The following is an 18,221-nucleotide window of genomic DNA, read 5'->3' as shown; positions in this document are numbered from 1 at the left end:
GGGGTGTAGGGGCTGGAGGAGGTTACAGAGATAGGGAGGGGTGTAGGGGCTGGAGGAGGTTAGAGAGATAGGGAGCGGTGTAGGGGCTGGAGGAGATTACAGAGATAGGGAGGGGTGTAGGGGCTGGAGGAGGTTACAGAGATAGGGAGGGGTGTAGGGGCTGGAGGAGGTTACAGAGATAGGGAGGGGTGTAGGGGCTGGAGGAGGTTAGAGAGATAGGGAGCGGTGTAGGGGCTGGAGTTCTGATGCTGTATACAGACTGGAGAGGGGGATGAAAGGGCCTCCTCCTGTTGCTGTTTAACAAGCTTGAGAGGGGCTGAATGGCTTCCCCTTGTTCCTGTGTGACAGGCTTGGTGGGGGGTGGGGGGTAAAGAGGAGGTGAGAGGTGAGTGGGGGAGGGGGGGGCAGAGAATGTCTAAATGGGCATTTCTAACATCTGTCACGCCTCCATTAGCACCCCACCCACCCACCCACCCGCATCCCCCACAGAGACAAGTTGAACCGGTCTCTCTCGTCACATTTTAATCAAGTCACCAAGTACATTCAGTGCTATCCATCGGGTCAATGCGTAACATTACAACAGGAGCAGAAAGAGAGGTCCACCGCAGCAGACGGCGTGCCCACCCAGCTAAGTCTATCGCGAGGTCCGACGCACTTCTGGGCACCCCCCCCCCACCGCACACACACAGCGAGCTCCGTCTTGCTCCCCGCACGCACCGGTGGAGGGAGGGTCCCAACATCGCAAACCCCGCAAAGGAGCCGGAGGGGGATCCCAGAGGCAACCCGAGGGGGGAATCCCCGTCCCCACAGCCGTCGCTGTGCAGCTGCGCCCCTGTCCCGTGTCCAGGTCCCTGTCCCTGTCCCGCTGCACTCGCGTTGGAGGTGCGCACTGCAGGGTGTCGTGGATCTCCCCCTCTGGTGTCCCGTCGTGGAGATGGACCTGTCCCGCTGCACTCGCGGTGGAGGTGTGCAATGCAGGGTGTCGTGGATCTCTGTCTCTGGTGTCCCATCGTGGAGATGGACCTGTCCCGCTGCACTCACGGTGGAGGCGTGCACTGCAGGGTGTCGGGGACCTCTCCCTCTGCTCTCCGGTCGTGGAGATGGATCTGTCCTGCTGCACTCGTGGTGGAGGTGTGCACTGCAGGGTGTCGGGTACCTCTCCCTCTGCTGTCTGGTCGTGGAGATACACCTGTCCCGCTGCACTCGCGTTGGAGGTGTGCACTGCTGGTTGTCTGGATCTCCGTCTCTGGCGAGCGCTGACTCGGAACTTGCTCAGGGGTTCGGAACTGGAAAGATGGTGGGTGGGGGAGGGAGGATAAACGGGGAAGGAATAAGTCTCACGGTTATTCAAACACTAGTCACGGGCAAAATCCTGTCCTGCACCAGTCATGGTGGATGTGCACAGTAGCATGTCCGCACCTCTTTTTCTCTCTCTCCCTCTCCCCGAGTCGGTTTCTCAAAGCCAAGGTCCCGGTAACAGAAGTGCACAGCATGAATGGAACATGCCTTAAAGTGATGTTGGACGAGGGTTGGATATTACTGTATCCCACTGTTATACAGTGCCAGACACGTCCCCAACAGTACTGTACCCCAGTGTTATACAGTGACAGACCTGTCCCCACCAGTACTGTACCCCACTGTTATACAGTGACAGACCCATCCCCACCAGTACTGTATCCCACTGTTATACAGTGACAGATCTGTCCCCACCAGTATTGTACCCCACTGTTATACAGTGACAGACACGTCCCCACCAGTAAAGTACCCCGGTGTTATACAGTGATAGACCGGTCCCCACCAGTACTGTACCCCAGTGTTATACAGAGCCAGATCTGTCCCCACCAGAACTGTACCCCACTGTTATACAGTGACAGATCTGTTCCCACCAGTACTGTACCCCAGTGTTATAAGGTGACAGACCCGACCCCACCAGCACTGTACCCCAGTGCTATACAGTGACAGACCCGTCCCCACTAGCACTGTACCCCAGTGTTATACAGTGACAGACCAGTCCCCACCAGCACTGTACCCCACTGTTATACAGTGACAGAGCTGTCCCCACCAGTACTGTACCCCACTGTTATACAGTGACAGACCTGTCCCCACCTGTGCTGGACCCCACTGTTATACAGCGACAGACCTGTCCCCACCAGTACTGTACCCCAGTGTTATACACTGATAGACCCGTCTCCACCAGTACTGTACCCCAGTGTTATACAGTGACAGATCTGTCCCCACCAGTGCTGTACCCCACTGGTGTACAGTGCCAGATGTGTCCCCACAAGTACTGTACCCCACTGTTATACAGTGACAGATCTGTTCCCACCAGTACTGTACCCCAGTGTTATACAGTGATAGACCCGACCCCACCAGCACTGTACCCCAGTGCTATACAGTGACAGACCCGTCCCCACCAGCACTGTACCCCACTGTTATACAGTGACAGAGCTGTCCCCACCAGTACTGTACCCCGCTGTTATACAGTGACAGATCTGTTCCCACCAGTACTGTACCCCAGTGTTATACAGTGATAGACCCGACCCCACCAGCACTGTACCCCAGTGCTATACAGTAACAGACCCGTCCCCACCAGCACTGTACCCCACTGTTATACAGTGACAGAGCTGTCCCCACCAGTACTGTACCCCACTGTTATACAGTGACAGACCTGTCCCCACCTGTGCTGTACCCCAGTGTTATACACTGATAGACCTGTCCCCACCAGTACTGTACCCCAGTGTTATACAGTGACAGATCTGTCCACACCAGTACTGTACCCCAGTGTTATACAGTGACAGACCTGTCTACACCAGTGCTGTACCCCAGTGTTATACAGTGACAGACCCGTCCCCACCAGTACTGTACCCCACTGTTATACAGTGACAGACCCGTCCCCACCAGTGCTGTACCCCAGTGTTATACAGTGACAGACCCACCCCTACCAGTACTGTACCCCAGTGTTATACAGTGACAGACCCGTCCCCACCAGTACTGTACCTCAGTGTTATACACTGATAGACCTGTCCCCACCAGTACTGTACCCCAGTGTTATACAGTGACAGACCCGTCCCCACCAGTACTGTACCCCAGTGTTATACACTGATAGACCTGTCCACACCAGTGCTGTACCCCACTGTTATACAGTGACAGACCTGTCCCCACCAGTACTGTACCCCACTGTTATACAGTGACAGACCTGTCCCCACCAGTGCTGTACCCCAGTGTTATACAGTGACAGACCTGTCCCCACCAGTGCTGTACCCCAGTGTTATACAGTGACAGACCTGCCCCACCAGTACTGTACAGCAGTGTTATACAGTGATAGACCCGTCCCCACCAGTACTGTACCCCAGTGTTATACAGTGATAGACCCGTCCCCACCAGTGCTGTACCCCAGTGTTATACACTGACAGACCTGTCCCCACAAGTACTGTACCCGTGTTATACAGTAACAGACCCATCCCCACCAGTACTGTACCCCAGTGTTATACACTGACAGACCCGTCCCCACCAGTACTGTACCCGTGTTATACAGTAACAGACCCATCCCCACCATTACGGTACCCCAGTGTTATACACTGACAGACCCGTCCCCACCAGTACTGTACCCCAGTGTTATACAGTGACAGACCCGTCCCCACCAGTACTGTACCCCAGTGTTATAAAGTGACAGACCTGCCCCACCACTGTACCCAAGTGTTATAGTGACAAACCTGTCCCCACCAGTACTGTACCCCAATGTTATACATTGATAGTCCCATCCCCACAAGTGCTATACCCCACTGTTATCGAGTGACAGACCTGTTCACACCAGTACTGTACCCCAGTGTTGTACAGTGACAGATCTGTCCCCACCAGTACTGTACCCCAGTGTTATACACTGACGGACCCGTCCCCACAAGGGATGTACTCCAGGGTTATACACTGACAGACCCGTCCCCACAAGTGCTGTACCCCACTGTTATACAGTGACAAAGCTGTAACCACCAGTACTGTACCCCAGTGTTATACACTGACAGACCGTCCCCACCAGTACTGTACCCCAGTGTTATACAGTGACAGACCTGTCCCCACCAGTACTGTACCCCAGTGTTATACAGTGACAGACCGTCCCCACCAGTACTGTACCCCAGTGTTATACAGTGACAGACCCGTCCCCACCAGTACTGTACCCCAGTGTTATACACTGACAGACCCGTCCCCCCAAGTGCTGTACCCCAGTGTTATATAGTGACAGACCCATCCCCACCAGTACTGTACCCCAGTGTTATACAGTGACAGACCTGTCCACATCAGTACTGTACCCCAGTGCTATACACTGACAGACCCATCCCCACCAGAGCTGTACCCCAGTGTTATCGTGATAGACCCATCCCCACCAGTACTGTACCCCAGTGTTATATAGTGATAGACCCATCCCCACCAGTACTGTACCCCAGTGTTATACAGTGACAGACCTGTCCACATCAGTACTGTACCCCAGTGCTATACACTGACAGACCCATCCCCACCAGAGCTGTACCCCAGTGTTATAGTGATAGACCCGTCCCCACCAGTACTGTACCCCAGTGTTATACACTGACGGACCCGTCCCCACAAGGGATGTACTCCAGGGTTATACACCTCAGACCCGTCCCCACAAGTGCTGTACCCCACTGTTATACAGTGACAAAGCTGTAACCACCAGTACTGTACCCCAGTGTTATACAGTGACAGACCGTCCCCACCAGTACTGTACCCCAGTGTTATACACTGACAGACCCGTCCCCCCAAGTGCTGTACCCCAGTGTTATACAGTGACAGACCGTCCCCACCAGTACTGTACCCCAGTGATATACACTGACAGACCCGTCCCCCCAAGTGCTGTACCCCACTGTTATACAGTGACAAAGCTGTAACCACCAGTACTGTACCCCAGTGTTATACAGTGACAGACCGTCCCCACCAGTACTGTACCCCAGTGTTATACACTGACAGACCCATCCCCACCAGTACTGTACCCCAGTGTTATACAGTGACAGACCCATCCCCACCAGTACTGTACCCCAGTGTTATACAGTGACAGACCTGTCCACATCAGTACTGTACCCCAGTGCTATACACTGACAGACCCATCCCCACCAGAGCTGTACCCCAGTGTTATAGTGATAGACCCATCCCCACCAGTACTGTACCCCAGTATTATATAGTGATAGACCCATCCCCACCAGTACTGTACCCCAGTGTTATACAGTGACAGACCAGTCCCCACCAGTACTGTACCCCAGTGTTATACAGTGACAGACCCAACCCCACCAGTACTGTACCCCATTGTTATACAGTGACAGACCCGTCTCCACCAGTACTGTACCCCACTGTTATACAGTGACAGACACGTCCCCAACAGTACTGTACCCCAGTGTTATACAGTGACAGACCCGTCCCCAACAGTACTGTACCCGAGTGTTGTACAGTGACAGACCTGTCCACATCAGTACTGTACCCCAGTGTTATACAGTCACAGACCTGTTCCCACCAGTACTGTACCCCAGTGTTATACAGTGACAGACCTGTCCACATCAGTACTGTACCCCAGTGTTATACAGTGACAGACCTGTCCCGACCAGTGCTGTATCCCAGTGTTATACACTGACAGTTCCATCCCCACCAGTGCTGTACCCCAGTGTTATACAGTGACAGACCTGTCCACATCAGTACTGTACCCCAGTGTTATACAGTGACAGACCCATCCCCACCAGTACTGTACCCCAGTGTTATACAGTGACAGACCTGTCCCCACCAGTACTGTACCCCAGTGTTATACAGTGACAGACCTGTCCCCACCAGTTCTGTACCCCTGTGTTACACAGTGACAGACCCATCCCCACCAGTACTGTACCCCAGTGTTATACAGTGACAGACCCGTCCCCACCAGCACTGTACCCCAGTGTTATAGTGAGACCTGTCCCCACCAGTACTGTACCCCAGTGTTATACAGTGACAGACCCATCCCCACCAGTACTGTACCCCAGTGTTATACAGTGACAGACCCGTCCCCACCAGCACTGTACCCCAGTGTTATAGTGAGACCTGTCCAAACCACTGTACCTGTGTTATACAGTGACAGACCCGTCCCCACCAGAGCTGTACCCCAGTGTTATACAGTGACAGTCCCGTCCCCACCAGTACTGTACCCCAGTGTTATACAGTGACATACCCGTCCCCACCAGTACTGTACCCCAGTGTTATACAGTGACAGATCTGTCCCCACCTGTACTGTACCCTAGTGTTCTAGAGGAACACTGTCCCCATCAAACACTCCCAGGACAGGTACAGCACGAGGTTAGATACAGAGTAAAGCTCCCTTTAAACTGTATTCATCAAACACTCTCAGAACAGGTACAGCACGGGGTTAGATAGAGAATAAAGCTCCCTCTACACCGTCCCCATCAAACATTCCCAGGACTGGTACAGCATTGGGTAATATACAGAGTAAATCTCCCTCCACATTGTCCCCTTCAAACACTCTCAGGACAGGTACAGCATGGGGTTAAATACAGAGTAAAGCTCCCTCTACACCGTCCCCATCAAACACTCCCAGGACAGGTACAGCAGGGGGTGAGATACAGAGTAAAGCTCCCTCTACACCGTCCCCATCAAACACTCCCAGGACAGGTACAGCACGGGGTTAGATACAGAGTAAATCTCCCTCTACACCGTCCCCATCAAACACTCCCAGGACAGGTACAGCACGGGGTTAGATACAGAGTAAAATTCCCTCTACACTGTCCCCATCAAACACTCCCAGGACAGGTACAGCACGGGGTTAGATACAGAGTAAAGCTCCCTCTACACTGTCCACATCAAACACTCCCAGGACAGGTACAGCACGGGGTTAGATACAGAGTAAAGCTCCCTCTACACCGTCCCCATCAAACACTCCCAGGACAGGTACAGCACGGTGTTAGATACAGAGTAAATCTCCCTCTACACCGTCCCCATCAAACACTCCCAGGACAGGTACAGCACGGGGTTAGATACAGAGCAAAGTTCCCTCACACCGTCCCCATCAAACACTCCCAGGACAGGTACAGCACGGGGTTAGATACAGAGTAAAGTTCCCTCACACCGTCCCCATCAAACACTCCCAGGACAGGTACAGCACGGGGTTAGATACACAGTAAAGCTCCCTCTACACCGTCCCCATCAAACATTTCCAGGACAGGTACAGCATTGGGTAACATCCAGAGTAAATCTCCCTCCACTTTGTCCCCTTCAAACACTCCCAGGACAGGTACAGCACGGGGTTAGATACAGAGTAAATCTCCCTCTACACCGTCCCCATCAAACACTCCCAGGACAGGTACAGCACAGGTTTACATACAGAGTAAATCTCCCTCCACATTGTCCCCATCAAACACTCCCAGGACAGGTAAAGCACGGGGTTAGACACTGAGTAAATGCCCAGCAGGAGAGGGAGAGATACACAGAGAGAGAGAAAGAGAGAGAGAGAGAGAGAAAGAGAGAGAGAGAAAGACAGAGAGGAAGTGGCAGACAGACAGAGAGAGAAAGAGAAAGAGAGACAAAGTGACTGACAGACAGAGAGACAAACAGAGCGGGAGAGAGAGAGATAGAGACACAGCCAGAGAAAATGCAAGGTAGAGAGCCAGAGAGAGAGAGAGAGAGAGACAGCGAGAGACACAGAGAGAGAGACACAGACACAGAGAGACACAGATTGAGAGACAAGATTGAGAGACACAGATTGAAAGACACAGAGAGAAAGAGCGCGACAGAGAGCGCGACAGAGAGAGAGCGCGACAGAGAGAGAGCGCGACAGAGAGAGAGCGCGACAGAGAGAGAGCGCGACAGACAGACAGCGCGACAGACAGACAGCGCGACAGAGAGAGAGCGCGACAGAGAGAGAGCGCGACAGAGAGAGAGCGCGACAGAGAGAGAGCGCGACAGAGAGAGAGCGCGACAGAGAGAGAGCGCGACAGAGAGAGAGCGCGACAGAGAGAGAGAGCGCGACAGAGAGAGAGCGCGACAGAGAGAGAGCGCGACAGAGAGAGAGCGCGACAGAGAGAGAGCGCGACAGAGAGAGAGCGCGACAGAGAGAGAGCGCGACAGAGAGAGAGCGCGACAGAGAGAGAGCGCGACAGAGAGAGAGCGCGACAGACAGAGAGCGCGACAGACAGAGAGAGCGTGACAGAGAGAGAGAGCGCGACAGAGAGAGAGAGCGCGACAGAGAGAGAGAGCGACAGAGAGAGAGAGCGCGACAGAGAGAGAGCGCGACAGAGAGAGAGAGCGCGACAGAGAGAGAGAGCGCGACAGAGAGAGAGAGCGCGACAGAGAGAGAGAGCGCGACAGAGAGAGCGCGACAGAGAGAGAGCGCGACAGAGAGAGAGCGCGACAGAGAGACAGAGCGCGACAGAGAGAGAGAGCGCGACAGAGAGAGAGAGCGCGACAGAGAGAGAGAGCGCGACAGAGAGAGAGAGCGCGACAGGGAGAGAGAGCACGACAGAGAGAGCGCGATAGAGAGAGCGTGACAGAGAGAGAGTGCTACAGAGTGTGACAGAGAGAGAGCACGACAGAGCGTGACAGAGAGAGCGCGACAGAGAGAGCGCGACAGAGAGAGCGCGACAGAGAGAGCGCGACAGAAACTGAGCGCGACAGAAACTGAGCGCGACAGAGAGCGCGACAGAGAGAGAGAGCGCGACAGAGAGAGTGAGAGAGAGCACGACAGAGAGAGAGAGCACGAGATGGAGCGAGACGGAGAGAGAGAGCGTGAGGCGGACAGTGAGCGAGACATAGAGGGAGAGTGCAACACCGAGAGAGAGGCAGAGACAGCGAGACAGAAAACAAGAGGGATATAGAGAGAAAGGGAGATAGAGAGAAAGCAGGAGAGAGGGAGAGAGCGGGAGAGAGAGAGAGAGAGTGGGAGAGAGAGCGCGGGAGAGAGAGAGAGAGCGGGAGAGAGAGAGAGAGAGAGAGCAGGAGAGAGAGAGCGGGAGAGAGAGAGCGGGAGAGAGAGAGCAGGAGAGAGAGCGAGAGACAGAGACAGAGAGAGAGAGAGAGAGTGTGTGCGTGTGTGTGGGTGAAAGGAGAGAGAGAGAGAGAGAGAGAGCGAGCTCAACCCTCCCGAGAGCGGGCTAAATTTTTTTCCAGTTTGTCTGGCCGATGAAGTGGAGGGTCATGGTGTCGTTGACCCGGCTGACGTACTTCCCCCTCTCAGCGGCGGGCAGCAGGTCGTCGATCTTGACGTCCTGCCAGTGAGGGATGTTGAAGGTCTTGAGGTCGCACACCAGCCAGCGGCCGGCTAGGAAGCGGTAGAAGAGGACGGCTATCTGGTGCTCGTGGGTCGCCCGGCTGCTGGAGTGGCAGCGGATGATCTTGCAGTGGAGGGCCGCCCGGTTGTTGTCCTTGAGCACCCGCTCGTAGAGGCCGGGGCAGGTGCAGCGCCGCTTGGCGCCGGGCGGGGCGGGCAGGCGGACGCTTCCGCGCACTGGCCGCTCCTCCTGCACCACCAGCCGCTCGCCCTTGGGGTGGAAGGTGACAAACCACTTGGACTGCACCCGGAAGTTGGTGGTGGCGAACTCCTTGCACAGGACCGTCTTGGTCATGGAGCTGAAGAAGTCCAGCTGCCAGGGGCTGCCGCAGGCCTTGGCAGTGTAGAGGCGCTGGCGCAGGGGGCAGGACTCTGCCCCGTGCAGGCGCCCCACGTGCTCCTTGGTCAGGCAGCTGTCCTGGTGCAGGCCCAGGCTCTGGGCCAGCAGGTCCTCCAGCAGGGCCCGGGGGGCCAGTGGGCTGGTTCGCAGGGCGGCCAGCTCGTCGGGGCTCATCATGGGGAAGCGCAGGTGGGCCAGCAGGGCCCGGGCGGCGGCCTGGGGCCGGCGGTCCAGCCAGCGCAGCACCGCCTGGCACAGGGCGAACTCGCTCTCCACCACCAGGTCCGAGCGGCGCAGCAGGGCCTCCATCTGGCTCTCCTCCAGGGCCAGCCAGTCCGGCGAGCGCATCACCGCGTCCAGGTTCCAGGCCACGAAGGTGTCACAGGCCTCCTCCAGCCGGGCGAAGCCCACGAAGCGGGCGTAGCGGTGCCAGGCCAGCGCCAGATCCAGGGCGCCGGCCTGGGCCACGTTGTCCAGCAGGAACTGCTCGCAGGCCCGGCGCAGCGGCGCCACATCGTACTTCTCCGCCAGGCCGTGCACGGCGAAGACGTTGTCCACCCCCACGGCGATGCGGCCGGTGTAGAGGTAGCGCAGGAAGTCCTCGAAGCAGGCGGCCGCCCCCTCCTCCTCCGTCAGCTCCACCGTCCCCCGTCGCCCGTCCGCCCAGCGCTCGCCCGACAGCATGGCCCGGAAGACGGCGCTGCCCAGCGCCAGCACGAAGCGGTGGGCCGGCAGCGGGGCCCCTCCGTTGACCGCCAGCCGCACGTCGCAGAGCTCCTCGCTCTTGAAGAGGGACGAGAGGGCCGACATGATGTGTGTCTGGTGGACGAAGGTCTCCGAGGCCTCCGAGCCATCCATCGTCGCCCTGCCGAGAAATCCGAGAAAAGAGGAGAGGCAATTAAACTCTGACTGACCCCCACAGGACACGCTTCCTTAAACTGCAGTTGAACTCTGACCCGAGGTTGCACTTAATTAACCATTGAACTCTGACTGACCCCAGGCCACGCTTACTTAAACTGCAGTTGAACTCTGACCCGAGGTTGCACTTAATTAACCATTGAACTCTGACTGACCCCAAGCCACAGTGACTTCAACTGCAGTTGAACTCTGACTGACCCCAAGCCACGCTTACTTCAACTGCAGCTGAACTCTGACCCAAGGTCCCACTTACTTAACCACAATTGAACTCTGACTGACCCTCGGCCATGCTTATTTAAACTGCAGTTGAACTCTGACCCGAGGTCGCACTTACTTAACCATTGAACTCTGACTGACCCCAGGCCACACTTATTTAAACTGCAGTTAACTCTGACTCAAGGTCACACTTACTTAACCAATGAACTCTGACTGACCCCAGGTCACGTTTACTTCAACTGCAGTTGAAATCTGACCCAAGTTCACACTTTAACCACAATTGAACTCTGACTGACCCTAGGCCACGTTTACTTAAACTGCAGTTGAACTCTGACTCAAGGTTGAACTTACTTAACCAATGAACTCTGACTGACCCCAGGCCACGGTGACTTCAACTGCAGTTGAACTCTGACTCAAGGTCGAACTTACTTAACCACAATTGAACTCTGACTGACCCCAAGCCACGCTTACTTCAACTGCAGCTGAACTCTGACCCGAGGCGTACTTACTTAACCAATGAACTCTGACTGACCCCAGGCCACATTTACTTCAACTGCAGTTGAACTCTGACTCAAGGTTGAACTTACTTAACCATTGAACTCTGACTGACCCCAGGCCACGCTTACTTCAACTGCAGTTGAACTCTGACTCAAGGTTGAACTTACTTAACCATTGAACTCTGAATGACCCCAGGCCACGCTTACTTCAACTGCAGTTGAACTCTGACCCGAGGTCACACTTACTTAACCATTGAACTCTGACATACCCCAGGCCACGCTTACTTCAACTGCAGTTGAACTCTGACCCGAGGTCGCACTTACTTAACCACAATTGAACTCTGACTGACCCCAGGCCACGTTTACTTCAACTGCAGTTGAACTCTGACTCAAGGTTGAACTTAACCAATGAACTCTGACTGATCCCAGGCCACGGTGACTTCAACTGCAGTTGAATTCTGACTCAAGGTCGAACTTACTTAACCAATGAACTCTGACTGACCCCAGGCCACGCTTACTTAAACTGCAGTTGAACTCTGAACCAAGGTCGGACTTACTTAACCACAATTGAACTCTGACTGACCCCAGCCACGCTTACTTCAACTGCTGTTGAACTCTGACCCGAGGTCGCACTTACTCAACCACAATTGAACTCTGACCCGAGGTCGCACTTACTCAACCACAATTGAACTCTTACTGACCTGAGGCCACACTTACTTCAACTGCAGTTGAACTCTGACCCGAGGTCGCACTTACTTAACAACTGAACTCTGACTGACCCGAGGCCATGCTTACTTCAACTGCAGTTGAACTCTGACCCGAGGCCGCACTTACTTGACCGCAATTGAACACTGACTAGCCCGATGCTGCGCTGACTAAACTGCAATTCTCCTCTGACTGACCCGGGGCAGTGCTTAAGAGAAAAATCTGCACTCAAAGGGATTTGAAGATCAGTAAGCTGCACTTTAAAGCAATTTTAGCAGCCGTAATTTGCTGTTAAAGGGATTTCAAGCCCAATAATCTGTCTTTAAAGGGGTTTCTTTTTCCGACAAACAATAACCTGAATTTAAAGGGGTTTTGAATGCCCATAAAACAGTCACCTAATGGGTTTAAATGTAAGATCGTAAAGGCACAGGAGCAGGAACAGACCATTCCGCCCATCGAACGTGCTCCACATTCACGGCTAACGTTGGGCTTCAATTCTACTTTCCCGCTCCCGCTTCCCATATCCCTCGATTCTCTGAGACCAAAAAAATCTGTCCATCTCCCCAGCATTCAAATACCGGGGGGAGGGGGCATCCACAATCCTCTGGGGTAGAGAACTCCAAAGGTTCGCGCAACCACTCGAAGTGAAATAATTTCTCCCCATTTCAACGGCTAAGTGATCGTCCCCTGATGCTGAGACTGGGGACCCCCGTGTTCATGGTTCACGACGGTGAGGCCTTTCGGCCCATCGAGCCCGCTCCGCGATACTATCGCGGCTGATCCGATGGCGGCCTCAGCTCCACTTTCCCGCCTGTCCTCCCCCCCCACCCCCCCCACGACCCTCGACTCCCTCGTCGATCGGCGACCCCTCTAACTCGGGCCTCGAATCCATTCACTGACCCCGGCCTCCGCCGCTCTCTCGAGGGGAGGGAGGTGGGGGGGGGGGGAAACGAGCCCTCCACAGACTGACCACCCTCCGAGAGACGAAATTCCTCCTCATCTCCACCTTCAACGGACAACCCCTTATTCTGAAATTGTGCCCCCCCACCCCACCACCCCTCGTTCTAGATTTCCCCCCGACCCATTGGGGGGAAAACATCCTCTCAGCATCCACCCTGTCAAGACTCGCCCCCCTCCCCCCCCCTCAGGATCTTAAAAAGATGGCCCCTCATTCTTCTAAACTCCAATGGGTAAGGGCCCAACCTGCTCAACCTCTCCTCATGAGACAAAGCCCCTTCATCCCAGGGAACCTTCTCCAAACTGCCTCCAATGCGAGTCTATCCCTCCTTCAGTAAGGAGACCAAAACTCTACGTAGTACTGCGGCTGTGGACTCGCCAAGGCCCTGTCCAGTGGTGGCAAGGCTTCCCGGCTTTATACTCCATTCCCCGCCCCCCCTACCTCCCTCTGCAATAAAGGCCGACACTCCATTTGTATTCCGAATCACTTGCTGCCATGTGTCTGCTAACGTTTTGTGGATTCATGTACCAGGACACCCAGATCTCTCTGTACCACAGCATTCTGCAGTCTCTCTCTCTCTCTCCATTTAAATAGCATACTGCTTTTCTATCCTTCCTGTCAAAGTGGGGCAAGTCCACATTTTCCCAACACTATGCTCCTCCTGCCAAATTTTTGCCCCATTTGCCCATATCGCTTTGCAGACTCTTTGTATCCTACTCACAACTTACTCGCCTACATATCGAATGCCCTTGGAAAAGCCAAATACAGCGCATCGACTGGTTGGAATATGCCGCAACGGAATATGCCCGTGTTGTGAGTTACGAAATATCTCCTGAAGTGTCTGCCACTCCCTCCCTACCATCTTACCTCTGAGCCTATTTTCCCAGCCCAACTCGGCCTCCCTCCCCTTCTAATACCCTCCGTACCCTCTTTCTCAGCCCCACCTATGTCACCGGTTACCACGACAACCGGATCCTCCCACCACCCCTCCACTCCCGAGTTCATCTCCAGCCCGGAGGTGGTCTTTAACCCAGGCACTGGTTTCAGACCCAGATTTCTCACCCTCAAACTGTAACGGCTGTAACGCTCCCGTGCGGAAGGGACAGGGAGAGTCCGGCGCACTGGAGAGCCGTCTTGGAGATAAGCATGTTTGAGGGAATAGACCATCTTGGGCTTGTTCTCCCATGACAAGCGCCAGGCGCGTGTGACACGCGCGCTGTCAATTCATTCGCCTTGTTAGGAAGGCAGAGTACATTCAGGTTAAGAGCCACGAGTTCTGTCCTTTTGTACTTAACCATTTTTTTTTGCCTGCTCTGCTCTGCTCTTATTTGCAGGTGCACTCTTACGTCTGTCTCTTCCTGCCACACTCTGGTTCTCACGGCCTACACTATCGCCTCGTCTTCCCCCCCTTCACTTTCCAAATCTCTCCTTAGGCCAACCTCGTCCGTTACTCAGTTGGAAGTCCTCTCTGTCGCTGTGGCTGCACGCTCTGTCCTCTTGCACCTGCCTCGCTCACGGTCGCGCCCTCCCGACCACAGACCAGGGGCCAAGGGGGGTGACTGCTGCCTCCCAGGGCAAAATGTCCGGGCAGCTTCCCCGCTCCCTGCCGCTTCGCTGTGTCAGCCGCTCGGCCTCCGAGTCAATGGCTCCGAGCCCAAGCTCCTCCTGCAGACGTGGCTGCTGTGGATCTCATACACACGTGTACAGGCACACACGCACACGCGTACACACGCATTTGTTCACATGTATGTACGCACACAAGCGCGTACGTAGGAACACACGTATGTACACACACACACATGTATGTACACACACACACGTACGTTCACACACGCGTGCGTACGTACACATGCGTACGTAGACACGCACACACGCACGTGTAAGTAGACACGCACACACGCACGTGTACGTAGACGCACACACGCACGTGTACGTGCGCACACACGCACGTGTACGTAGACGCACACACGCACGTGTACGTGCGCACACACGCACGTGTACGTACGCACACACGCACGTGTACGTACACACACACGCACGTGTACGTACACACACACGCACGTGTACGTGCGCACACACGCACGTGTACGTACACACACGCACGTGTACGTACACACACACGCACGTGTACGTACACACGCACGCACGTGTACGTACACACACACACGTGTACGTAGACACACACACACGTGTACGTAGACACACACACACACGTGTACGTAGACACACACACACACGTGTACGTAGACACACACACGTGTACGTAGACACACACACACGTGTACGCACACACACACACACGTGTACGTACGTACACACACACGTGTACGTACGTACACACACACACGTGTACGTAGACACACACACACGTGTACGTAGACACACACACACGTGTACGTAGACACACACACACGTGTACGTAGACACACACACACACGTGTACGTAGACACACACACACATGTGTATGTACACATGTGTACGTACACACACGCACACGTGTACACACACGCACGCACACGTGTACACACACGCACGCACACGTGTACACACACGCACGCACACGTGTACACACACGCACGTGTACGTGTACACACACGCACGTGTACGTGTACACACGCACGTGTACGTGTACACACACGCACGTGTACGTGTACACACACGCACGTGTACGTGTACACACACGCACGTGTACGTGTACACACACGCACGTGTACACACACGCACGTGTACGTGTACACACGCGCGTGTACGTACACACACACGTGTACGTACACACACACGTGTACATGTACACACACACGTGTACATGTACACACACACACACATCACACCAGCTCCCACGTGCTACAGCTGCAACACATCACCTACCCTGCCACCTGTATTGTGTTCCAGTGATTCACACCCCTCAGTGTGATGGAATTTCTAATCTCCATCCTAAATGATACCCCTCCCCCCCTACCGTGTTGTGCAACTCCCGATCAGCGGAAGCAACCCATGTCCACCCCGTCAAACACCGAACAGAATCCCGCACGTTTCAACAAGATCGCCTCTCGTTCATCTAAACTCCAGAGAACGTGAATGCTATTCACTCAGCCTCTCATCACAGGGGCAAACCCTCAATGCCAGGGACCAATCTCCTGAACTTTCGCCGTATGGTAATCCAAAGCAGGTATATATCCTTTCATAAAACACGGATTCAGTCTCGTCAAAAACCCCTGCCCAACTGCAGGGGTTATTCTTGTACTCCAATACCCGAACAAAAACCAACAAACCATTCACTTTCCGAACGGGATGCTATACCTGCGTACTAACCTCCTGCGTTTAAAGGACTTTTATCCTCAACATCTGATTTTAATGAGGTTTTACGCCCCTCCAGTCTGATTTTACTGGGGTTTTACCCCCTCCAGTCTGATTTTAATGGGGTTTTACCCACTCCAGTCAGATTTTAATGGGGTTTTACCTCCTCCAGTCTGATTTTAATGGGGTTTTACCCCCTCCAGTCTGATTTTAATGAGGTTTTATGCCCCTCCAGTCTGATTTTAATGGGGTTTTACCCCCTCCAGTCTGATTTTAATGAGGTTTTACCCCCTCCAGACTGATCTTAATGGGGTTTTACGCCCCTCCAGTCTGATTTTAATGGGGTTTTACCCCCCTCCAGTCTGATTTTAATGAGGTTTTACCCCCCTCCAGTCTGATTTTAATGTGGTTTTACCCCCCTCCAGTCTGATTTTAATGGTGTTTTATACCCTCCAGTCTGATTTTAATGGGGCTTTATACCCTCCAGTCTGATTTTAATGGGGTTTTACCCCCTCCAGTCTGATTTTAATGGGGTTTGACCTCCTCTGGTCTGATTTTAATGGGGTTTTACCCCCTCCAGTCTGAATTTAATGGGGTTTTACCTCCTCCAGTCTGATTTTAATGAGGTTTTACACCCCTCCAGTCTGATTTTAATGGGGTTTTACCCCCTCCAGTCTGATTTTAATCGGGTTTTATACCCTCCAGTCTGATTTTAATGACGTTTTACCCTTCAGTCTGATTTTAATGGGGTTTTATACCCCTCCAGTCTGATTTTAATGGGGTTTTACCCCCTCCAGTCTGATTTTAATGAGGTTTTACCCCCTCCAGTCTGATTTTAATGAGGTTTTACGCCCCTCCAGTCGGTTTCTAATGGGGTTTTGTACCCTGCAATCTGATTTTAATGGGATTTTACCCCCTCCAGTCTGATTCTAATGAGGTTTTACGCCCCTCCAGTCTGATTTTAATGGGGTTTTATACCCTCCAGTCTGATTTTAATGATGTTTTACACCCCTCCAGTCTGATTCTAATGGGGTTTTAGCCCCTCCAGTCTGATTTTAATGGGCTTTTACCCCCTCCAGTCTGATTTTAATGGGGTTTTAGCCCCTCCAGTCTGATTTTAATGAGGTTTTAGCCCCTCCAGTCTAATTTTAATGGGGTTTTAGCCCCTCCAGTCTGATTCTAATGGGGTTTTAGCCCCTCCAGTCTGATTCTAATGAGGTTTTACGCCCCTCCAGTCTGATTTTAATGGGGTTTTAGCCCCTCCAGTCTGATTTTAATGGGGTTTTAGCCCCTCCAGTCTGATTCTAATGAGGTTTTACGCCCCTCCAGTCTGATTTTAATGGGGTTTTAGCCCCTTTCCAGTCTGATTTGAGTGGGCTTTATGCCCTCCAGCCGGGTTTTGGGCCCTAGCGTGTGTTTTTAAGGGTGATATTTGGCCCTGGGGACGTTAAAGGGTTTTTTTTTGTCCGCCGACTTTTATTCTATTTAAAGGGATTCCGGCCGTTATTAATGTCGGAGGTCTCACCCCCGGGCTCGGTCACTCGGTGCCCGCCTCTCTCAGTCTCGGGTCTTTCTCTCTCCCTCTCCCTGGCTCTCCCTCTCCGGTATCTGTCTCCCTCCGGGACGGTTTTATTGTTTCTCTCGGTCCCTCCGCCAGCGCCGCCGCCGCCGCCTTCAATGCTCCCGGGTTGCCAACCGGAAGCGGATATGCCCCTGAGCTCCTCCCACCCCCCCCTTTACTCGAGCGGACGCACAGCTGGCGCGCTGACGTCACCCGCCTCAGGCCCCGCCCCCGGCCCCGCCGCCGGCGTGCTGGCGTCACGACCGTCTCCAACCCCGCCCCCTTTTCCATCCTCCGCCGCCAGCCAGCCAGCCAGACAGCCAGCGTGCTGGCGTCACGACCGTCTCCAACCCCGCCCCCTTTTCCCTCCGCCGCCAGCCAGCTTCCTGGCGTCACGACGGTCTCCAACCCCGCCCCCTTTTCC

At 54.1% G+C, this 18,221-nt stretch overlaps 1 protein-coding gene across 1 annotated transcript; it reads right to left on the bottom strand.

The window, feature by feature from the left end:
* Positions 1 to 507: 507 nt before the first annotated feature.
* LOC121275051 (BTB/POZ domain-containing protein 17-like) lies at positions 508 to 17,918 on the bottom strand. The gene is made up of 3 exons (XM_041182441.1): positions 17,762 to 17,918; positions 9,199 to 10,509; positions 508 to 1,286 (listed from the first exon to the last, which is right to left on the bottom strand). Exons 2-3 carry the CDS (start codon positions 10,500 to 10,502, stop codon positions 635 to 637), a joined length of 1,956 nt encoding a protein of 651 aa, XP_041038375.1. The 5' UTR covers positions 10,503 to 10,509; positions 17,762 to 17,918; the 3' UTR covers positions 508 to 634.
* Between the last annotated feature and the right edge of the window lie 303 nt (positions 17,919 to 18,221).

Source organism: Carcharodon carcharias (assembly GCF_017639515.1).
Source record: "Carcharodon carcharias isolate sCarCar2 chromosome 40 unlocalized genomic scaffold, sCarCar2.pri SUPER_40_unloc_8, whole genome shotgun sequence".
Lineage (NCBI taxonomy): Eukaryota > Metazoa > Chordata > Chondrichthyes > Lamniformes > Lamnidae > Carcharodon > Carcharodon carcharias.
Note: the sequence above shows the minus strand (reverse complement) of the source record. Positions and strands in the feature narration are given on the sequence as shown.

What these genes read in the sequence shown, in the direction of transcription:
- LOC121275051 (XM_041182441.1), bottom strand. Translation starts at nt 10,502, where the DNA reads ATGGATGGCTCGGAGGCCTCGGAGACCTTCGTCCACCAGACACACATC. An exon ending in CCCGCCGCTGAGAGGGGGAA is followed by an intron (nt 1,287 to 9,198) that starts GTACGTCAGCCG and finishes CCATCTTTCCAG; the next exon opens with TTCCGAACCCCTGAGCAAGT.